The following is a 24,429-nucleotide window of genomic DNA, read 5'->3' on the forward strand; positions in this document are numbered from 1 at the left end:
TCCTGTCTGATAGATTTGCATGCTAATGCTGCAGAACCCTCCTTCCCCTGCAGCTGCAAGCATCACCTCTGCCGTGCTGCCAGTCCAGGAGAACCACATCACACTGGCACAGCGAACCTTGGCAATCATGGAAGCCAAGGTGATGCTGCTGGTACTCTACACAGAATGTTTTGCTGACCCAGATCTGCCACTCTACAGCCTGACAGCAAATCTCCCACAGACAGCACCTAAATAGTCTAAATTCCTTGCACAGTGCCCTCTTCTGAACTCAGGACTTCACAGCTTCCAGCCACTGGGTTATCCTTCAACGAAGCAAAAGCACACATGGACTGGAGTTCTTGCCCACTCACTGCCTGGACCAACTGTCCATCTATAAGAGACCACAGTGGGTATTTTAAGGCTCCAGGAAGAGTCTCCCACATTTCTGGTCCCTGCTATATGGCTCTCAATGTGCTTGAGAGACTCACAACACAGCCTGTTTCACAGACACCTTTTAGTTTGACTTCATTAATCAGCTGAGACAGCTTCCAGTCGAGGGGCCTTTGCAGAGGTTTAATAAACTACAAGAGGAGCTGCCTCTCCGAAGTGGACACTCATCGCTGTGACTAACAAGTTTCCATTGACGTGAAACATAAAACTTTCTCCCCCCGCCTGCTCCTCCAAGCCCCCATCACTTTTCTTTTGTTAAGCCTCCTGGCAGCACAAAGTGTCACCTTCCCAGCGTTTTTTAATATGAATGTGAAATTAGTGAGGTTTGCCCTTTCCCCTGGCGGACAGAATCCTCTGTTATTAAAAAGTAAAGCACTTTAATAATGAAAACTTTTTCTCTTTTTCCTGTGTTTTAACTGTTTAAAATTAATGAGAAGGGCATAACGGTTGTCAAAGCGATATTGAAAGCTGGGTAGCCAGGACCGAATAAGCACGAAAATCCCTCCAGAGTGTTAAATAAACAGTGCTTCAGCCCCCTCTGAATCCCTCTGTTGGTTATTGTATACATTCTGTAACAGCACTCAGAATAGATCTGAGCACTGGGGAGGCAGAAAGGTTTCAGAATTCCAATAAAGGCCTCAAATTAAAGACAGCCTGGTGCGAATTCCAGGAGAAAATTAAAGAGACCTCAAGCTTAAGTGACAGGTGACTTGCTTCTGTGTCACAACTGTCAGGGGATTTAGTGATAATATGGCAATATATTACAAAGGACTTTTCTTATTCCCCCCTTTAGGTTTCAAAATGAGGCATCTCTTCTTCCTGGTGCTAGGGGAAAAAAAAAAAAAGTAAGACAAAAATGAGGGATAAAAAAACTAGGCGCATAATTTCCAAAGTGTGAGGTCAGTCCAAGAGAAATAAATGAAAAAAAAAAAAAAAGCAAATGGCAGGAAACATAACGTACTTGGAAAACAGCTTCTCCCCTCCTCCCATCTCCACCTTGTCTTTTATCCCCTCTTCAGCCCCTTGAGACAGATCTCATTTTAAAATTGCCCCCTAATGGGCATGAAAAAAAAATCGGTGTTTGATTCCTGCCTTCCAGGGAGGTTCATCTAAAAAAATATCTACAATAATAAAAAAATAAATCTAAATTTAAAACTGACTCAGAGCCAAACTGTGAAAATGAAATCTGCACACCATGGGAGCATCTGGACAGAAGAAATGGAACAGTGCTACTGGAAGGGCATGGGAAGCCATCCCATGTGCTTTACTCACACAAGGAAGCTTTAATCCTGCTCGTATTCTGGTATGGATGAACAGGACAATTAATTTGAGACCTTACACACTTTTCCAAGGCCCAAAAGATAAAAGCCTACCCTAGAGGTCTGCTTGATCTGCTCTCCATTGAGATGGATTTGTTACATCTGTTAAGGAACAAGCACCCCTGCCATTATGGAGAAAGAGTGAGAGAGAAGAACTTTTTCTGCCCCATCTTTGCTTAGTGGAAGAGCTTGTTGTGGCCAATCCCTAACCTCCATCATCCTGACTGTGATCAACAGCAGCATCTGTGAGCTAAAGGAAGAAATGGGCCTGACTGCAATGTTATTTAACCAGTTCAAGTCATCAGGGGGACGCCCCTAAATGCCAACTGCACCAGGAAGAGGCATACTCACTTCTTTCAGAAGAAAAACTTCGGACTATAAAGACTGCAGCTTGTAGGTTGGAGAGGTTGGGATAAGTACTGAAAGCCTCTAATTTCACTAGTAGAATATGTTAATGGGAGAAGGGATTGAAATACAATAGAACTAGACCGAGGTAGAAAAGTTTCTTCTTAAAACAGTAAAAAAAAAAAAAAAAAAAAGGAGGAAGAAAAAAAAGCCAAAAAACCCAGGCTGTAACACCTCCTGCTTCCATTATACTTCAAAACAAAGTGAAGGATTTTGTTTTAATAACAACTTCTTACTAACCTCCACACACCTCCTCTAGAACTCACCCAGTCCCCCTGCCCCCTCCATAAAAGTTGAAAGATCAAATTTATTCTCTTTGTAGACAGGTGAACATTCACACACCCAGACATAGCCACATATATATTTTATATACCTAAATATAAAATATACATTTTACAGGCACTTCAGCTTGCTCCCTGACTGCACACAGAAGCCCAAAAAATACATGTTCCAACGTGGTGCTTATAATGGACTTCAGTTGAGGCAATGAGAACCGAAGAGCATTATAATGAGGTTTCTGTGTGCACGGCTATAATATATACATGACTCAATGCACGGAGAGTTGATAAGCAAAGCTAACGCCCTCTCGAATGGCAACATCACAAATGGATCAGGTTCAGCTCCTCATAACAAGTCCTCAGCCACTCTATGTCCTCTGCAATGTCCCACTGCATTCCCAGCTTATTGCACCATCTTTACAGCGCTTACAGAATTTAATAGAGATTAATCCCCCTGAAAACTTGGAAACACGCCCCTGCTGCTTCTGAGAAAGCATGGCAGACCAGTTATGGAGCCTCTGATAGCAATAAAATAAGCAGCTAACAAACAGAATGAATCCCTGATTGCATTTAATGTATTTTTCACATGAGTCCTGAAGAAACCTATTTGATATTGACAGCACTACTGTAATTCCACCCCCAATTAAATGATAACTTTTGTCTTTCCATAAAGAGAAACTCTGTTTCTCAGCCAAAATCCTTTCAGGTTCTGAGTCACATAAAAATAGGTTGTTCAGTATTTATAAGTTCCTGCAGCAGACTCAGACCATCCTACAGCCAGAGCGGCTGCATCTCAGCTCCAGTGAAGTCAACAGCAAAATCCCATTCACTTTGATGGGAGAAGGAAGAGATGAATTCAATCCCACCTTTGACTGCAAGTGAAAGGAATCAGTTCCTTCTGTGCACGCACCTACGTAAGGCAGCTGGCATGGCAGGGCACAGCCAGGCAGCACTGCTGAGCAGAAACCAGAGCAACAAACACTTTCAGATATGATTTGGGTTTGTATTCCTTTGAAGGAAAGGGAGAAAGTCAAAAGCAGAGTATTTAGACTATCCTGTGCTCTGCTGTGTAGAGTATTTAACAATTTGAAAACATGGTAGGAACACCAATTTGATCAGGCCTGGTAGCAAACAGGGTTGTGAGCTTTAGATTGCTGTTCCAAAGACAAGGATACAATGGCACTGTGATGTTTAGGTGAGTATTTCCTAAACGGATCAATGATTTTGAACCTCCGCAAGCACTGGGCTCTGACATTCAATAGTATTCAGCAGGTATCTTCTCCTGCCACTTTCCAAAAGCTAAATCATATTTTTCTAGAAAAGAAATATGTTGTCCTTTTTGCCCACTTTCCATGAGGTAACACTTGTCCTCAAGCCCAGAACAGATAATATCCTGTCCCACATCAGCAACAAACATGAAGTGCAACTGCTGCAGAAATATAATTGCTGAAAAACTCTCCAAAGGAAGTTCAGTGTTAACTTGCCAATAAGCACATTTGGGAGAAAAGGGAAGTACTTATACAGGGAAGAACTATTTAAAATAATTTCTGCAACAACAAAGCGTAGCTAAACTTCTACATATGTGTCAAATGAGTTCAGAGATTGTATCCTAGGCCTGTTCCAGACATTTTAAGTGTAGGAATTACAGGGTGATTCCAGTGAAAAACCATGAAGTGGTGGGAGTGAGCTTTAAATAGAGCTGTACTGCAGACGAGCCACAGATGTGGCTCTATATATTTCTGTGAAATAGAGGGCATGTAGGAAAACTGAACTTCTTTCAAAAGCACGTTTACCAAGAGCACCACAGCTCGTAACAATCATCTGCAGGAAATGAGAAGGCTCTTACATGCTACAACAGAAAGAACGAGCAGGCAAAACAGCAACAAGAGGAGGGAAAAAAAAAAGCATGTGTCATCATGCTTGATGCATTCTTTACTTCCATTCAAAATGAGGGTTCTTGGAGGATTTAATGTGTCAGAATGCAGAAATGCCCAAGACATCAATTGCAAATGACTGAATTAGGAACTTGAAGGCAGGCCCAAAGCTTGCCGAAGTCAATGAAAAGACGCCTGTCAACCCACAGAGCTTTGGTTTAGGCTCCAAGTAAATACAGATAAATAAATCCTCTACGTAACACATCAGCAAATAAATTTTTTTCATTGCTTCAGAGAAGTTCTGTGTCATTTGTGACCTCCAACTCTATTTTTGTGCAGAAAAGCCAAGGAGAACAGAAACATTGTGGGGGAAAAAACCCCACAGCTTTTGCAGCCAGAAATCTTTACTGTCTGTTACAAAACTATTTGTGGAAGAGTTAGAAGTCATTGCCTTTTGGGGTCAACAGGTCAAAAGATGGGAAAACAGTGATACAAGGCAATTCTATAATTATTTGCACTGCCTGACATAACAGATATTAAAGACTAAAGAAGAAAGCCAAAGGAAGAATGCTTATGTTTAACTGGTAAAAGAAAATTAAACTTGGGAGCAATCCCAAATAAGCAGAATAACTCACCTTGCTTCTTGGTCTGGGCAATTTGAAGCGATCATCTTTCATCAGGCTGGATAACACCTTCTCCATCTTTATCTCTGAAACACTGAAGGAACAAAGACAAGAAGTTACCATTTCTCCTACTTTTCAAATACAGTGTGTAACGAGCCACAGGCCAGTAACAGACAGCAGAAAAATGGAGATTTACACAATCAGCGTAGGAATTTATCCCTGAAATACATAAGTTCTTACTGTAGATACTCACTCAGCAACCCTAAAATTGTACCTACTGTAAAATCCCAACCCCAGCTGAACTGGTACTTTCTCTGGAACAGAGACACAATTCGATGCACAATCTTGTCACCGCTACAAGTCACCACTATGTACTCCAATTCTAACAGAGCATCAAAATAATTCACGGTGGACTTTCAGCTCATTGAAAGGCTTCTTGGTTCTCAACCAGGGTAACTAATTAAATAAAACTTTCAGGCCTTTAATTATATTTCCTTTGTTTTCGTAATTTTTCTTCCCTTGCATTGAGAAGCACCAACACAACTGGGAACTATTTGATTATGTTTTCCACTAGAAGAGATTTGAAACAGAGTTGAAGACGCTTATAACATCAGTGCTTCTTGTAAACTGGTTTTATAACTATGTAAGATCTGTAACAATCACTTTGAACTCAGAGGCTGTTGAACACTTTGTGGTACATTAGGTGCCATGGGCAGGGAGCAGAAGGTGTCTGCATTCAGCTGCTTGTGCAAGTGTAAGAAACAGACAGACTGAGACACACACGTACAGGCTGGAAAGATGAGCTCTCTGCTTCTCCTACATCTTATCTCCCCCAACTCACCTTCCAGATTCTCTGGGATCAGAGACATTCAAAGGAAGAGAATAAAGTGCTTTGGTGTTTACACACATTTTTTTTAAACTCATGTCAGCAACCATGCTCCCAAAACTAAAGAGCTAAAACTAAAGCTGTGTGAAGACACAGCGCTTTCCTCTCAGAGCGACTCGAGCTCAGAGGGTAACAACAGGATCCCAAGGAACTTCTATCAAGCCAACCCTCCCACAACCTCCTTCCCTTTGGTCAAATCATTGCTCTTTCCCCACAAGATCTTACATCACTTCAACTTCTTGCTACGCTACTTGGGTCAGAGCTCAGAGACACAAATCCTGATGGACATACTCATCCACCAATTCATTTATAGTTTCAAAAGCCACCTCTGACACCAAATGGATGGTTTGATCTCCTTCCCCATTCTGAGAACACACCTTCCCTCTTGTTTGAAGTGTAAAGCCAAAGCCCGGCCCACTGGGGACCTTACAGCACTTCTTTTTAAATACAGGAGACTCAGTCAGCTGTTCTAGCCAGGCTTCACACTGGGCATTTATTTTCATTCTGTCGACTCACATTCCTCCTGTAGATTCAACCAGATGATTTATTCCCCAATCCTGCTTGCAAGACACTGCTGGGCTCTGTTATGGCCCAGATACTGGAAATGCTTACAAACTTGCTTCTTTCTAAAGTGACTGGTCCTACTTAGAGGTGCATTTGCAGGAGACTATGAATTCTTTGTCCTCTTTAGCACTGTCTTGTGTTACTGTCTTGCGGGGCACATACACACCAGGTGATGATACGGGAACAGCTGTGCAGCTCCAGGCCATTAATATTACAGCTGCATCCAAACTGGGTCCCATTTCCAAGGGAATTACCCAGATGATAAAAACTGAAGTTCCTGAGCCCAAATTTTCAGCAATGGGCAAAGGTCATTGCTAGGAAAGAGATTATTTTCCTTTTTATATCACAATCGATCATAAAAACTGCATGGAAGCCAAGGAGCTCATTTGTGGTTACATCAGCCTAAGGAAGCGAGAAGCCTTGGGGGTCCAACAGTTCTCAGACTCCTGAAGCTCAGAAGGTCAGAAAGATGCATGCAGTTTCGGAAAGGAAACGTTGCTATTTGTAAAGTACAGAAAGAAGGTATAACAAGAAGAATATCCCCTTCATTTTCACTCAAAGATCTAAACCTGGTTTGGAGGAATGGATGAATCCTTGCCCTGCTGTTTAACAGGATACCGTGACCCTCGCCTGTTCCCCAGTCCTTCCCAGGTAAAGCTACAAATACCTTTACTTTCGCAATCAGCCTTTTCAACCTCAGTCAGCTCACCACCACAACACAAAGAAATGAAAAGAGATGGTCCAGAGAAACAGCCATCTAGCCTGGAAGGGACAGGCCCGAGCAGCCTTAAGATACCCTACGTGGGAGAGAAGCCCCATTGCCACGCAGCTGGGATTCCCGACGTAGCGGATTCCTCTGCAGAGGATGCAGGGAAAGGCGGGGGAGCGGTGAGGGAGAAAGGGAAATGAAGCATAAAAAGACAACGGAGGGTTTCTCTGTTTGTTTTTGAAAAGTATAACAGTAAATTAAAACATAAATGGCAAGCACTTAAGCAAGAGAAAAGTATACCTCCCCGTGCCCCCCAAAGGCTGCTTTGACACCGTCATGAATGAAAACGTCAAACCTTTGACATTGATTTGTCTGAGATGTCACCCCCTCTCCAATCCTCCTCCCGCCTGGCGTGCTGCCAGCTCGCAGCCTAACAGATATGTGAACTTAGTTCGCAGCAGGGAGCATCGTGTGAGGAGAGCAGGGGAGGGGGGCAAGCACAACCGTAGAGAAGGGAGAGAAACGACTCGTGCCTTCACGGTGATGCATTTTCCTTTATAAATTAGTTAGGCTGCCGTAAGGAGATAAAGAAATTATCTGATAGCTGTCGAGGCAGGCGCTGCTAGATTGCAGTTGAAGGAACTAAAAGAGACATAAGGAAAAAAACCTGAACCTCACTGACTTCCTTCTGTTTCCTGCCTCCTCCCTTTGAAGGAAAATCTGTTAGTTACGCTTAAGAGCTGAGACAGAACATTTTGGAGTCTAACGATAAAGTAAAAAGAAAGAGGAAACGTACAGAAAACATGAGTGTGCATGTGCACACATGCATTTACAGGTAGGCAGAGGAAACACAACTTCAAGCCACATAAAGAGCAAAAATAAAGTCGCAGAGAGAGGCATGTGGCTTCCTTGAGCCCCAAGGGGAATTACTGATCTCAGCAGAGCCAAAGTGAGATCGTTTTGGCAAAGGCTAATGCTGCCTTTCCACAGTGGAAGCCAAGGAGAGGCTTCAGGTACCGGTGAAAATTAATTGCGAGCGATTTCCAATTTCAAAGGCAGTCATCCCTAATTCCGAAGTGAATTTTCATCCAGGAACAAAGCCACGTCTGCTCTCATTATTTCCGACTCTCAACATTTCTGGACTTACTCCCAAGCATGCTGGGGTGGGTGGAGGGGCTGAAGAAAAACTCTGGGTCAAATCCTCATCCAACGTAAATCAGCACGGCACTGCTCATTTACACCAACCAAAGGCTGCGGGGACCCATCTCATGCTTTGTCTTCTTAGAAATACATATTTTATGAAGTATTTACATTTCAATAAACCCAGCGGGAGTTTCATTTAAAAACAGAAAAAAACCAAATTAAATAAAGAAATTCAAAACACACGCTCATTGACAACAAAAACCAAGAGGTTTAAAAAATTAAAAAATGCAAACTCCAGTAACTTGCACAGTCCAAGTCAAAACCTACAAAGATGTAGGATAAAGAAACAAAAATTATCAGTGCTTAAGAGGATCGCTGACAGTCCAACACATGCTGTCTTTCGCCCTTGCACTGAATTAAATTGTCAGGATTATCACCATAATGCTCTGTTTATGAAGGGTAACGGCAATTTGTGCTGATGGCACTTGCTGCCTTCAGCTTCAAGCTGCCTTCCTGCATCTTCTCTGTAATTCATCAGCTCTCTGTTCTATCCTGGTGCCCCTTCTCACACCATGCGCTCCTGTGTAGGAAGAGTGGAGGACACATGGCTGCGAAAAGGCTGGATCGCCCATCCATGCCAATTAGACACTCGTTTTCTTCCATCTGAAGACGGGGGTCAAGGAAGGCAAATTACGCTCCTTTTCTGGCAAGTCCCTTGTCTGCAGGGCAGCACGTTTGACGGAGAACAGAAAAGAAACAAACAAGAAAAGACAATCCCCCGAGCTGTTTGGCTATACCGAGTTGTGGAGTAGAGGAAAAAAATATTCACATAAACCTCCCTCTGTTCTTCCAGCAGAGCCTTCTACAGATTCCTGAGGAATGGTGGCTACCTCAACAACAGGTCTCCTCAGCAGATATAATTACCAGCGTGAGTGACACTGCTCCTTCAACTTGTTAAAAAACAACAAAATTGGATAAAAGCATTAACATTTAAAACAAAAAAAAAAATAGGAAGGAAATTCCCCTCTCCTTCCTCCAACACTTCCAAAATATTATAAAATTGAAAAATACAACTTTCTACCTGGAGTTAAAAATTCACAATTATGTGGGATTTCACCTTTAAATGTCAGTGCTGTTTGTTACATGAAAAAAAACCCTGTCAGCTTAGCCCTCCATGTCTTGCTGGTGTCTGCTTAATAGATAGTTACCTGGGATGATGGATGGCTCTTTGTTAGACCACTAAATGGCTCACAGGCTAGAATAAGCCTGTATTTACTGCCAACATTTGTTTGTTTCAAGGATGCAAAACCAAATCCGACTCCAAGTAGCTCCACCCGACATAAACACAAGAAATAAAAGAGATCTAATTTGTGCATGAGTTTACAGGGCTCTGTCAACACCAGCACGACACTAAAGGGACTCTACTCAGCTGCTGTGCTGAAACGCTGAGAGACAGCAATGCGAGGAGCAAGGGGAGTCACATATATCCAGCTGAGGAGGCTTGAGACCAGATAGTGCCACTGACTAGTGATGCTGAGCAGCAAGTTGTGTTTTTTTTCCCCATGTAAGGATCACTGCTGGACTAAAACCTCATCATGCGTCAGCCATCAGGAAGCTGATGGCACACTGGGCAGGTCCTTACCCAGCCTGGCTTGCTCTCTTTACAGTCTAAGTCCTAAATCCAAGGTAGAGCTGGTGTAAGAGACACTTTCTCACTAGCCTGGAAGCACACCCGGCTTTCAGTCTGCAGAGTCCACCCCCCTCTATGCCTCCCAGGACCACAACTGGGCACTCACCACTTGCAAAAGCTTCAACTATTCCTGTCACAAGCCACTTAAACAACACAACCTGACCAATTACCTGCCAGATACGACCCACAGCTCCCTAGCTATTTCTCCGCCGGATCTCTCCTGAAGAGAAAGCACAGTCTCTGACAATATGGTGCTATGCAGGCAGATGGCCAGTTAGCATTTGACAGGCTCATTTGACTTGTGATCTCCACATAGCCACAATTTGAACCCAGGGCCAGGGAGATAACGACAGAGTGCAACGGTCTCCGGCTATCGTCTCCTCTCTCCCCCTCACCACACGCACTCACTCACAAACGATGTGTCAGGCTGATGTTTTTCACACACTTCCCTTTTCTCCTTTTGCTAGTCTGGGGCCAGTCCTGGATCACAAGAATTAATAAATTCTTATTAAAACCTGCACGAGACGCAGTCCCGCTGAAAGTGCCATGGAAGGTTAATTAGCAAGGATGAGCTGAAACTTTTGTTCGCGTTTCTGACTCACTTAATCTTGTGAGAAGCCAGCAAGCTGACATATTCTGCCTCCGAAGGCGCCAGGACAAGCAGGCTGTTCCCGTGACAGCCAATGCGAGCCGTCCTCCCGATCCGGTGGATGTATTCCGCAGGTGAAGCTGGAGCGTTATACTTCAAAAAGGGAACATGAGAAGGGAAAGAAGGAATTAACAGAACACAGAACGTTAATTATAGACGAGACACTCAGCCCACTCATCTGAAACAAAAGGGATCTTAGCAAAACCCACATGCTCCATCTCCCTCGGCACTGGCCTGTTTATAAAGAGCGGGTTGGGCTCATCCCCATAGCCATCACGCAGCTCCTCAGCCACAGCAGTTTTTTGACATGTGAATGTGACACACTGGCCAAATTTCAGATAATAGGACAGCTTTCCCATCTCGGTGTCTCTCTTTGCCTTTTATATTTTATTTCTATGCAGGCACATCAGGAACCTGTTTGCTTCCCTTAAAAAAAAATAATCTCACAAAGACCTCAAACCAAGCAACCCCCAGGACTGCCCATACACGATGCTGCCCGCTCTGCTTTTGGGAGAGAAGCCATAGAATAAAAGTCAATAGGTTCAAATGTGGAGTTAGGCTAAACTGCTTTGTTTTAATTAAAGCAAATCACAGCTGGTTACTGGTTAATAGTAACCTAAAAGACAGGGGGGAATAAGTCCTTTTGGTAGTGCGGTACAGGTAGCAACTGTCTCCCCATCTGTAACTACGAGGCACTGCGGAAACATTTCTTAAATCCCCCCCTAAAACAGAGGTGACTCTCATTTACTTCACTGGGAATTAAAACTACCCAGTCATTTGCAAGATCTAATAAAGGGTGACATATTTCCCACCCTTTAACCTCCTCCTATTCTTCCCTCATTCCTCTCCTTCCTGGAAAAATGAACACGCACAGAGACAGTGCTCAGAAATGAGCCCTCAGCAGTTTAACTGGAAAAAACCCAACAACCAAAGCCCACTCTAGTGTTTATACCTGTGCCCTCTGGCAAAGTTTCTACTGGCTAGAGGTGTGAGTAAGATGCTGTGAGCAATCTAATTGCTCCCTGCAGGTCCTTGCTCTTGGACACAGCTCTCAGGACAGCTGAGATTTCACCTTCTGGACACACAGAAGTCTCCCAGGGCTTTAGGTAATTTGCACTGCGTTCTAACACTGGCAACTATATCTTCAGTTAAATTATATTAATATATAGATCTGGGAATTAAAGACTTCACTTCCCCATACTTCTCTACCTAGCTAGCTGCTACACAAGCTTTCTTTCTTAAAAACACAAAATTAAAATCCAATTTGTTACCTGAAGGGATGAGGTAGAAATTAAAAGGCTTTGTTGAGGCTCTGTGCCCTGTTCTTTTTACCCAGGTGTCACTCGATACATAAGAATCTCTGGCTCAGTGTTTCCTCAATTCAACTAACCTTTTTTTAATTGTAAATCTTTTAAAAAAATGAAATCTGCTTCATACCCTCAGCTTCCTCCTTGAAACAGTGGGCTGCTATTTTTAATGTTCAATCCATCTCCCTTAGCCTCTACCTTTTTCAAAGACAATATTTCTGTCGACACCAATGCAGCAGTGCTGGGGATTTTTTCGGGAACAATTTGAACTATGCAGCTCTGCTGAAAGGTGAACACTTGCAGCTACCCAGCCCCAGCCAAACAAAGCCTCACTGGAAACACTTAGGTCATTGCACAGACACTGTTGAGCTGCTCTATGTTTAACATTAGGATCACACTTAAATTCCTCACAGAACTGCCTCCCTAGCAAACTCAGAAAAGTAGAAACACAGAACTGCAAGAGTGATGGCCAGTACTTCACAAGACCTGGCTTCCTGTGGGGGCAAATGGAGGTCATTTCCCCCAAGTCAGGGGTATATTATTACACAGCCGACGATACTGGAGTTCTTGAAGAGAAAAACAGACTGCATACCCAAGATATGATTGTAATGCTGCATCCGAGCAAAACCTTGAGTCCCAGTCCTGCAGTCAGGAACGTGTGGGATCTCCCACACCTGTAGGCATCAGCACAAAGTAAACTGCAGAAAGGCTGCCTGGACTGGAGAGGGATCTCATCTGAGCAAGACTGCACTTCACGAATATCTATCTACACACATACACAGACAGCAGACCTACCTGCACAATCCACGTCACTTGAGGCAGGTCTAGTCCACGTGCTGCAACATCCTTTAAAATTAATAAGGAAATTACTTCAGTAAAAATGTTTTGAAGACAGCAGCAAAAGTAAGAGCTCTTCTGCAACGGCAATTATGCCAGCAAACAACTGGGTGAGCAAACAGGCATTTTATGTACCTGGTTTTGGGAGAGGTGGACTGAAGGCAAGAAATAATGTTGAGGGTTTAAAACGCAAGGAATATTGTTAACAGATTAATGCAATAAAAAATGCTCCACTACTATGGCTCAAAGCCTCGAGGACATCAACACATCTATTTCAAGACAGTGGTGGTGAATTACAGCAGTCTGCTACAGTCCCTTCACACTACATCTGAGAGAATCAACTTCTTAATGATAGCGACAGCATCAGTTCTTCAGTTTGTTTCATTGACAAAAACAGATCTGCCCATAGGTACCTACTTTCCAAAAACTAAGAGAAGCAGAACTAAATCTCTGGATGGCAACTCTGTTTCTGAGCATAACTTTCTCCACACCAAGCCTAAGTACTAAAATCAGGCTGCTAATGATGAAAAGGAGCGTGGCCATGAAGCATGCAGTCAAGGACCCTAGGCCTTGAGTGCAACATCCAAAGATATGCTGATCTCCACCTACAACTAATTAACTGTTTCCAGGAAAATGGTCTGAAGTTGAAGAGCAGATGACCTGCAGGTCACTCGGCCATACAAGGAAAGACCAACAATTTAGCCAGATCTGCAGGAAGCTAAAGTAGAGCTCGAGGAGAGGGGATGTCAGCTATCCCTTAGATTTTCACCAGTCTGGCTTTGATTTGGAGAAACTAAACTCAGCCATGAAGAAAAGAGTCTGAAGCTGCTGTCAGGAGTGCTATTTGATGTGCCAGCTGGTGGGAAAAGCCATCAACTTGGGGAAGGACTTGAATGAGACCCTTTAGTTATCCACAGCCAGTATAGCTCAAAACCCATACCCTTTCAAAGAGAAAAGAGAGTTTAAATACTGTCCAAAAAATGGAGAGAGAGCACAAACATGTTTCAATCTCCAGTCTTGATTTTCCATTCATTAGTAATGTCCTCACACACTCCTTGAATTTTACATTCACCACGCGCAATAGCAGAGCAGGTGTGCAGATTTAACTCTGTTAGGAAATGTTTTGGAACACATGTATCTTTTAGCTAGTTGCAAAATCGAATATATTAAGAACGTAAGCAGGAGCTTAATGTACTAAAAATGTGTCAGCCACCCACTGAAGTGTTTTCATGCTACTCCCACACATGTTAAAAGACTGGGAAGCTGATGTTTTGGCAGTCAAGGTCTTCCCATAAGCACTAGCCAGGTTGCTTTGTGGCTCCAACTGCAGTAAAAGAGGAGACACTTTCCGCAGCGCCCACTCTGAAATAATACACACTTTCGCTCCAACACGCTCATTAAGAAATGACTTGTTCCCAGAGTCGGAATGAACAGATGTACAAAAAGCCATTTAAAGGAGGATGGAGAAAATAAATCAAGAGAAGTCGGGTAATGCGTACAGCAGTTACAGGATAACAACATTATAAACTCTACAGCAGGATTAGACAGGAGTGCTGACGTCTGATTCCGATTTCGCTGGCTCTGTTACATACTTCCACACTGACAAGTCTTTGGTCTTTTCCTATTCTGTGTTCTGTCTCACTGCCAGCCGTCTAGGAAAGGCTGTGTGATGAGAGGGCTCTGACCTTGGGACAGGGTCAGTTTACCCAAAAGAAATGGATAGCCAAGCCATCCCTGTGGTCAGGAGCAGCCACCTCCAGCATGGGGAGGAAAAGTAGATGGCAGGAGCAGGAACGTGCCCTCTCATCCATCAGGATTCTTTGCCTCCTCTAAGGTACCTTTTCTCATTGCCCCTGGCTGGGAAACTTCTGCCACAAACAACATTGTTCACATGCACATTTGCCAAAGCAAGGTTGACTGAAAGCCTAATAAATAGCCAGAGACAACATTTTAGGAGGCAGCTCTTTCCCATCATCAGCCTTGTATTCGCTACTACTTTCACAATGTCACCAACTCCACTCAGCTGCTACTGACACATATCAGCAGCTCCTCTCCTGGGGTTTAACTTGGCTTTCTTTCAGAAGTGTCTTGGGATTTACTGGTAATTGGAGTGTTTTGCAAACTCTCAAAGATTCCTCAGTATCAGTCCACCTGCGTCTCCTGTAGCTCCTTTTCCTCAAAGACCCTACTAGACAGCAACAAGGTAGAATCAAGATAAAAAGTTTATTTGCTTTCCTCTGCTGGCAGAGCTCATGAGCTTCTAGGATCATTAGAAAAATACTTGTGGGTCGCCCTACCAGGAAAGACAATGCAGCTGAAGCAACAATTATCCAGTTTTACTAGAGCTGCATTTATTCCACACACAGAAGCACTAACCTGCTGCCAGTGCTTTCTCAAGAAGCCCAACAGATTTCCAACATACTACTTGCCCTTCTTTTCCACTGCCCCAGACTGCATTCTGTTTTCCATGCATGACCTCACACCACCGTTCCTTAATAACAGGGAAATCAAGAATACAACACCTCAGCAAAGTCACAGCTGATTCCTTTCACTGGGCAACAGAAGGGATAATTAAGTGACCATCTCACAGGAGCAAGGAGGAATAATCTATACCAGTGCAACTTTAGGGAAAACCCAGAGGTCATGCAAACACAATAACCTGAAGCCCTACCCATGTTCCTGCCCTGATCCCAACTGCAAGCCACAGATTGGCACCACATCAAGGCACAATCCACCTAAGGACAGCCAGAAATGCTGAAATTTCTGCTTCTAACAACTTGCCTTATCAGTCTCTGCTCATGGTGGTAGGATATATAGGGATGGGTGCAAGGGAACGGAGGGCAGAAAGGCCACATCGAAAGTGAAGCATATTGCTGCAGAAGATCAGAACCAACACAGCCACAGAAGTTCTGCAAGGGCCTCAGTTTGCTCAGTCCCTCTCACACATTCTAATTAGGGCAAAGGAAATTGCTAAAGTTGCTTTTGAAAGACACTCAATGGTGAGGTCTTCAAGGCCCTGAGCTTGACAATTGGCTGCCTACATGAGGCCTAGAAGTACAGATGGAAGGCAGCTTGCTCAGGTGCCAGGCTGTCAGTTGGATTAAAATGACTCATTTATTTACCAAAGAACCTCACAAAGTGCTTTAGCTAACAGGCAGAGAGGGCCTAACGGCTCTCCAAGCTGGGGAAGAAGCTCTCGCGCCTTCCCGGCCTGCCAAAAGTCATTACTGCCGAGTGTGGAAAGCCATCAGCAGGGTAGAGACCCCCGTCGGCAGGGTGACAGATTGGGCTGCGTAATCAGAGGAGGAAGGAGAGAGCACAGAAGCTGTCAGAGGCGAAAGCTCTTGGCTGGGGCCGCCAGAAAACTGGCAAGATGAGTTAGTGTGACTGAGTAAACAGCAAACAATCTCCAAATGATCTTTCCTCTCTCCCTGGAAGAGATGAACTTGTTTAAAAGGCACATCCCAAAGGAAGCCGCAAAGAACTTCAGTGAAGGAGAGAGAAATAAAACTGGATGAGACCCTCTGAGATACACAGCCCTTCTTTATTTTCTCATCTGCCAGCTTATATTGTCTGGCAAAAATATTTTATGGACTATATTAATATACATATGACATAGAGCAAATTAATAAAAGGAACAGCAGGTCCCATTGCTTACTAGAGCGGAAAGATAGGTGGAGAACATGGCATAAGGGACAAGGGAAGGACGCAACATTATATGCGTTGCTCTTTTGTGAGCCAGGTTTCAACATTTTGTGGGCACAAAACGTGATTTTGCAGTGAAGAAGAACAGAACTACCTTTGTGCAAATCGTTTTTTTGCTGAGAGGAAGAAAAGCGTCAGAAAAAGCAATGCCCTCGGAGGCAGGAGGTGGTCACAGTGCCTGGCCACCCTTTGGACATCTGTGCTGGGGAGGCACCTGTAATGTGGGACTGGTGCAAAGTGTATCTCTATATTAAGGTGTCCATATGGTCCCCATTACTGTGGTAACAGGCCACCTCCTGGTTTCAATGCATTTGTCCTCCCAACATCTCTGTAAGGTAGAACAGTGCTACTATCCCCATTTTACAGATGGGAAGCTGAAGCATAGAGAGATTTTGGACTCGGACACCCAACTTACTGTACTTAACGTGCTAACCGCGTGCCAGCTGAGCCACAGCGACTATAACTGTCAGGATTTGCATCCCTGCCTTGCAGTAAATGCAAAGTAGCTTAGGCTGAAATGAAGGAGGGTAATGATAAATGCAGTACCTTACGCTACTCTCCTCATGGCAATCTAGGTTAATTCACGTTGCTCCCGTTTATGACAGGTCAGGAGCAAACAGACAACTATCGCTGCTCAGCTGACATGTGGCTACTTGCCTTGTCATCACAATTCCACATCCACTTGTATGGAGCCTGTGGCATGGCAGGAAATCAAGCCACATCTCCAGTGTCTCAAGAGGGAGATCCCATCCTCTGGGATTTCTTTATCCAACTTATTCTTCTTCCCACCTTATCAACAGCTGTTGGTTTCCTGGCAGACTTTTCCTGCCAGCAGCTGCATTTCCCCTGCAAACAGTCTCACCCAGGAACTGATACCCCAGTGACTGCAATGATTTCGCTTTCTCTTTGTCTAAAATTGAGCATTCACTCTTTCCAAACACTAAACTGAAATTTCAGTAACAAGATATGTCCCTGAAATTTCTCAGGTACAGATAGAACGCGCACATAGGATAACAAAGTTGAACAACTTATTATTTAGAATTCATCAAACACCTTTTTATCTTCAGAATACTTAATCTACACCATGGAATGATGTAGCTTTGCTTTGCTAGCCTCCTCAGTTGAGACACTTAAGTATTACCTCCATACACAGGGAAACCAAGTTATAGTTCATTAATGCATTACACAGATGCATTTTGACCTTGATCAGATCATTGAAAGGTTGCACGCACAAGCAGGACCAAGGCCAGCATGTAACCAACACAGTTCTACAGGTCACGCAACAGATAATTTGGCAGTGCTAAGTCAAAGCCTCCTATATACGTGGCAGTCCTAGTTTGAACTGCAGGCGTAAAAGATAAAATTCAGCCCCCATTCTCTGAAAAAAATTGCAACTAGTTTCCTTTAAGAATAATGTACTGCAAGAACAGGAGTCATTTCAGAGCTGAAGAGGGTTTCTCAGCTCTAATTACTCCCGATCGCTGTAATTTACAAGTTTGCGGTGGGTAGAAATCGCCAAGATTCACACATTTTCAGATCAACAGCTGCCACTATTAGAGAGCAAATCGTGCAGCCTTCTGCACCACTGCAGCAGGCTAGCTGTGGCACCGACAGGTCAGAGACGAGAAGTGGAAGGTGCCACCACAACACAAGGGTGCCAACAAACTTCAGTTGAGGACAAGAATTTCTCCCTCAGCACCCTCGAAGGAAGCTTCAAGGGCAAAGCATGGAGAGCAGCAGAGCATGTACATTTCTAAAACAGTGTTCTCTGGTTGGGCTTCCCTTCCATCCCTGCAGGTTTTTGGTTTTAACCTTGGGGTAGTCATTAAGATGGGAAATATTACACTACATCCAATTTACATGGCAGTTATGGAGCATCCTACAAATTAGTATTGTGTTCTACTGACTGCATGTAGAAGGCAAGGTTCCAGTTTCAAATGAACAGATTTTTCCAGATGTAAGACCATACTTGAGGCTTCCTGTATAAGAGACACTTTCCCTGAATATGGTACCTTGCAGGAAAAGATAAAGTAACAGTTTGCAAAGGGGGCACCAGTCCTAATTTGACATACAAAGTGCAGAAAAAGGAGATGACCTTCCTCAAGGTCAGACAGCGAGCTGGAATTAGAGCTTAGTGCCAAGTCCTCTGTTCTACCATTAGGTACCAGACAGGCCCATTAGTGTGGAGCCTCCAAGGGACTCTAGGGTACTTACAGTGCAAAGTAAGATGCCGGTCTTGGATTTCAGGAACTCCTGGAAGACCTCTGTTCTTTCCTAGAGGATTGAAATATAAAAATGAAAAGACCACTTATGCACATTACAATTGAAACAGAAAGCAAATTAGTGAACGTAACAATTGAACACCGAAGCCTCATTCACTATATCATGTACTGCTTCAAAAGCAAAGAATGTGACTTCATGAGTTCCAGTCAGACTCTTCTGGCAAACTGAGAAAATCTGTGGCGTGCAGGTGTGGTCCCAGGTAGGAATGGCACAGTGTCTGGGACAAGCCTGAAAGCATTTGGTCAAATCAAAGCAGCTGACACCTCCATGGCTTGCTCAGAAGCATGGCATGTGTATGTCAAAAAGCAGTAACTGTTTCAGACAGAGAGGAGATCCACAAAAGATTAGGCAGCAGCAACAGAAGCCCTGGCATACTTTATGAGCAACACAGGCTTTTGTGAACGCATGAGAAAGCTGGACACCTTCTCTGCTGTCTGTCCAGTCACACAATGGGTAGGATGAGCCCATTTTGTTGACACAGCGATACAGTCACATCACAAGAGATCAGCCTCATCATGTGCCCAATGGGGCATGCAGAGTGTCACTGGGCTGACTGTGTAATTATTAAGTATTGGGGATGCTCAGCTGCACAGTTACTCACGTGAACAGCCGTGGAATAAATCTTCAAGAAAACAGGGCTGGAGAGATGAGACCATGGCCAGAAACCCTTGCGCAAGGCAGCAAGTAGGCAGGACTCCCGGACCCTGTATGAAGCTGCACAAAGCTCCCAGGGCACCCTCCCCACAGCCTTCCCACAAAAAAAGTCCTCATACTGGCGAGGGCCGCCAACGGGGCTGCTGATGCTGGAATGGAGGTTGTTCCTCCCCATGAATACCAGAAGCATGTGCTCCCCAGCCTTGTCCTCAAGGTGTGCACCAGTGGAACTCCTGCAGCCCTCACTCCTAACCTGAGCTCAGGCTCCCAGCCCCCAGGCCTCAAATTACCCCGCCAGCAGCATCTGTGCCACTGGGCCCCAGAACTGCAGGAACTCATCAGTATGGCTCCTCATCTGCCTTTAACAGCTTCCTGCTTTGTCAGTCCCCTAACCTTTCTAAGCACATTCCAATTAGTTGAACTACTTCGGGGGTTACTTCTTTCTTGATAAAAGCAATAGAAACTGATTCTCCATCTTACATTACACCATGACATTTGTTGTCACACAAGACAACCCCGAGCAATAGTAACCAAAAGGCATCAGCAGCACTTGGTTTTTGCTTGCCAGCACCACCTATCCACCTCCACTCCCTCTCCTAGCTGTGGGAAACAACTGCAGACTCACACTCCCTCGCTCTGAGTTCATTTACTCTTTTCCTTTTCAGCGCTCAGGCTGCTTCTGTTCTCAGAAACACCAGATCCATTTCCTTCCTATCCCCTTTACTTTCTCCTTCCAAAATATTCTTGTTTCCATGTTTCAAGCATTCCTCCTCGGAGTTCCAGCTAGGAGTTAAGTGAATGTCCTGTTACACTGACGATATATAAGAAACCTTACATATTTGACTCTCAGCTAGTGGTACTGTTCTAGAGAAGGAGAAAAACTTGGGCCTTGCCGATGCACTGAACCCTCTGCTGACAAAATCTAAAGAAGAGAGCACGCTGCATCTTGTTGACAATGACAGCAGCCGTGCTCAGCAGTACCATATGGGATCCACAATTTAGCTCCATTAATGCTCTTAATTTGAAGACATCAAGCACTAATTACACACTGGGTACTAAAAAGGCAAAACCCTTCCCCTGGTGCCAGCTACTTAGTGGTGTTCTGTTGGCTTAACAGCTGGTCAGGGTAGAGTTGGGCCAGACCAGGCCTGCTCGCTCGCTCAGGCAGGCAGGTTGAGGAAAGGCCAGACTGCAGGGACAGCAAAGCACATGTTTCTGGTCTCCACAGGATGAGAATGAGTGAGAAAAACAATGGCTCTTCACCTCTTGCTTCATCGGAAGAGCTCTATTCATTTGCCATGTCTGCTGCGCAGCTCAGAGCAGAGCGGTAATGCTCTCCATCACAGACCAAGGCAGGATCAGGGGCTGGACTTTCAAGGGAGGCTTCCCAGCTACTGAGAGAAACACTGCATTGGCAGTTCATTTGACACTTCTCCTCTCCTCTCAGCCCTCTGTAGCAAGTTCCAATCTCACCATCCATGCCTATCTGGCTAAAAACTAGGCTCGTTTTGGGGACATCACTGTTACATTGCTATTAATCCATCCAGGGAAAAAAAGCAGCCTGGCAAGACACTATTTTTCAAATCCAAAGCCAAACTGCTGTATCCTCATCTAATGGGGGTAGCTTATTGGACATAGATGTTTTGGGCCTTAGACGAGGTTTTCTTTAGTATTAAAAGCCTGTCTTGATTGCACGAGAGAGAACCACGGATACATAAATGGTTTAAGTGCACCCACTGGGAATACAGAATGGCTGCCTCAGCCAGCTGAAGTAACACCTCTTGCCTCTTCAGCTGTGCTTTTCAGATACAGCTAACCAAGGTACTTTCCAGAAATGGGACAATATTCTTATTCTCATTAGCAGATGGAAGAGTGAGGCCCCTAGAGGTGAAATGACTCTCTGTCCTCTCTTCTGCCCTCCTCCCCAAAATAACCACATAATAAATCACAGGGAATAAGGAACAAAACCGTGTATCCTGACATTCTAAGAACGCTTACTTCCTGTTCCATGTTGCCATGCAGTCGTAGAAACTGTAAGGGCGCAGAGGAGACAGATTCAGGTTGTTCCGAATCCAGCCTTCCTGAAAGGACCTTTAGAAGGAGCTCATAGTGGAATTCCACTTGTTCACAGCTGGAGAAAAAGATGATCATCTTGTGGTGTTTTTCAAACTGCAAGGAAAACAAGGAAATTGCACATGACCACTTCCACAGGGTTCTCCCAGTTGCCTGACCATTATAAGATCTAGATGGCTTCCACTTCTGGAAATAAGCATATCTGGGAAATGATCGCAAGATTTAACACCAAGTCCATAAAAGAAGCTGAAGTACCTGCTGCACAGGTATCTCACTGTCAGCATGAAAGACAAAACAGCACCTTGGCTCTCTTGTGGCTCCTTTGACAGAGTAACAGATAAAGGAGTTTGAAAGGGTAAAGGGCTACTGAGTAATACAGATGCAAACAGAGCCTCACCTTGCATTTCTCAAGGATAAAAGCTGCTAATGTGACAAGCCTCAATTTGCTGGGGACCATCATGACATACTGCTTGAGCTTCTCTGGAACAGCAAAGTTTTCCTGCTCCATGCATCTTGTTGAGCTACTGGCTTGTCTGTCTGTTTGCAATGCTGGTTTGTGCGTCTCCTGGGTTTCATCTGCTATGGAGATGCTGATGGGATCATTTAAACTGATATCAGCCAGCCGTGTGACTCCTAAATCACAGAAAATGAAATACACATGAGGTGCAGTTTGGAGTGCTGTTGGGGAGGGTGATGATATATTCACATAAAACCCTCAACTAACACAATTCCAGCGAAAATCAGGCAAGGAACTAATAAGCCTAGGTCACAGTGGCTTTACTCTGGCATTTGAGACACGTATGTCAGGACCATGTAAGCATATACACTGACAGAAATTCCGTAACAAAGGAGAAGTGTCATAAACTCAAAGAAATCAATAAGCATCATTCCACTTCTTCCAAGGTGTTCAGATTGGGATGCAATATAGTCAGACTCAGCCAACTATTTTGCAATTGCCTGTGCATTATTCAGCTAAAGGAGACATCCTCTGTCTATAACCTACCTTCTGTGAGGGTGGCTGACAGCAGGACATTCTGACGTGTCTCTCTCTCAGCATTTAAAGCATTGAGTATCACAGCCACATCCTTCTCAAAGCCCAGGTCCAGGATCCTACAAAACCAGCAGAAGTAGGAAGGAATGAGAACAAAGTCTTAAGGCTAAACGAGCCAGTTAGGAATAGAGGAAGTGCTAGAGTGGGCCAGATCTTTGGCCCACCTAGCATCACATTTCATCTTCAACTCTTGCCAGGGTCAGAAGACACTGAGAAAAACCTCAGCAATGAATAACTGCACAATAATCTGTCCAAAGGGGCCATTTCTTCCTAATCCCAGACATCTGGCGTTTGGCTGAGGCCACTGAGCACGACTGGTTTTAAATTCTGTGCATGATCTCTTATTTCTTTCAAATATTCAGTGAATTATTAAATGTTGATGCAAAGGGTCTCATCATTATTTTTCCTACCTAAACACTTGGAAGCTTACCTGTCTGCTTCATCAATAATCAGCCACTGAGTGCGACGGAAATGAATGCATTCTGTGGACCTGATGTGATCAACCAGGCGACCAGGAGTTGAAATGAGGATATTTATTCCTTTACGTAACCTGTGCAAATTGGAAAAGAAAATAAAACATAGAGGTTACCAGTAACTCTGGAATAGGAACCCAGAGTGAGGAACTGGAACCTACAGCGGGAAAAACGATGACTGTAGTAAAATCAACAGGGACAGTACTTCTGCACTCATTGAAACTGAAATTTCTTGAAAAGCTAAATTTTATCCTTGATTATCACTGACACCTGGAGAGAAATTCAGTGATAAAGACAGGGTGGAAAGAAATATTAATAATATTAAAATAATTTAAAACACCAAAGCTAGGTTTTCTGTTGTAAAGGAGTACTTTTTTTTTTACTGCCAAGAGTAAACTTTTTTTTGTGTATGTTTATACACAGCAAAATGAAAATTCCATTTTGTATTACCAGCTTACAATTCAATTCTTGAAAAGGGAAAAAGAATAAAAAATTTAACACCAGGAAATCTCTTCTCCAGAAAGCAATTTCCTCCATAACAAATACTGTAGACAGCACTGAATAGTAAGCAAATACAGGTGTTTGTCAGAGGAGAAAAAAAAGTACTGACACAAGAGATCATTTTCTCATAAGGCTCATCAGCATTTTAGAAATGGATCCAACTGGGGGAAGTGAACACTTCCTGCTGACCCAGTCACTGTGGCTGTGTAAGATCCAGGGGGATCACAGCTTGCTACCAACTCACAATCCTCTCTCCCAGTTAGAAAAGCAAGACTAAGGAAGAGTAACAGATAAAAAGTCTGTAGAGCAGAAGGACCCAAGATACAATTTAAGAAGGTGGCTTCCTACCTGGCTTTTTCCGATTTTCTCTTTTCTCCCCCCATTAGCACTCCAGGCACAATCCAGGCAAACGGCTACAGAAAGGAAAACCAAGATCAATATAGATTGTTCTTAATGAACAGACAGAGCCCAATCCAAACCCAATGTTTCCTGGCAAAAAGAGAAAGGACTGGAGCTGACAGCAGTGAGCATCTTATTTGATCTAACAGACACAGTCTACATGCACTCTCTCACCCACAGCTACATATCAATGGCACCTTGAGTTCCAGCCACAGAACCCAATTTCCACATCCTCTAGAAAGCTAGAAATGCAATAATTTTTGCATCGCTTCCAATCATATAATAATAGTTCTTTTCCCTCTCACCATGTAGCCTATATGTTCAAAGACAAGCCACAATGCTATTTCTTCATTTTGCCTCTAAGCAGTAGCGTCCTGTGGCTCAGGAAAATGTAAGAAAAACACAGGACCTATAAAGTTTACATATACAAACACAGACCTAAGCGCACGCAGTCACCATGTTTGTGAATATTAAATGTCAGTCCCATCAATACTGGCAGGAGATTTTGCCACTTACTTTAATGAGGTCCAACCCTTCATTGAATCCAATATTGCCCAGTATTTATGGGGGAGATAAT

At 43.8% G+C, this 24,429-nt stretch overlaps 1 protein-coding gene across 6 annotated transcripts in view; it reads right to left on the bottom strand.

Moving 5' to 3' along the window:
* The window catches only part of DDX31 (DEAD-box helicase 31), a 46,956-nt gene that overhangs the window by 16,576 nt on the left and 5,951 nt on the right, over positions 1 to 24,429 (bottom strand). For 5 of the 6 annotated variants that reach the window (XR_011338860.1, XM_069873257.1, XM_069873256.1 and 2 more), the window contains exons 9-17: positions 23,802 to 23,866; positions 22,910 to 23,029; positions 22,432 to 22,538; positions 21,826 to 22,061; positions 21,354 to 21,524; positions 18,633 to 18,692; positions 12,672 to 12,722; positions 10,523 to 10,662; positions 4,941 to 5,022 (exon numbers count right to left, since the gene is read on the bottom strand). Coding sequence is in view for 5 of the 6 variants with exons in the window: in XM_069873257.1 (XP_069729358.1) it covers positions 4,941 to 5,022; positions 10,523 to 10,662; positions 12,672 to 12,722; positions 18,633 to 18,692; positions 21,354 to 21,524; positions 21,826 to 22,061; positions 22,432 to 22,538; positions 22,910 to 23,029; positions 23,802 to 23,866 (1,032 nt within the window). In the remaining variant the exon portion in view is untranslated. Of the gene's footprint in view, positions 1 to 437; positions 3,441 to 4,940; positions 5,023 to 10,522; positions 10,663 to 12,671; positions 12,723 to 18,632; positions 18,693 to 21,353; positions 21,525 to 21,825; positions 22,062 to 22,431; positions 22,539 to 22,909; positions 23,030 to 23,801; positions 23,867 to 24,429 lie in introns of those variants that run through there. The other variant, XM_069873259.1, reaches the window with a different exon arrangement.

This window comes from Phaenicophaeus curvirostris, chromosome 20 (assembly GCF_032191515.1).
Source record: "Phaenicophaeus curvirostris isolate KB17595 chromosome 20, BPBGC_Pcur_1.0, whole genome shotgun sequence".
Taxonomy (NCBI): domain Eukaryota; kingdom Metazoa; phylum Chordata; class Aves; order Cuculiformes; family Cuculidae; genus Phaenicophaeus; species Phaenicophaeus curvirostris.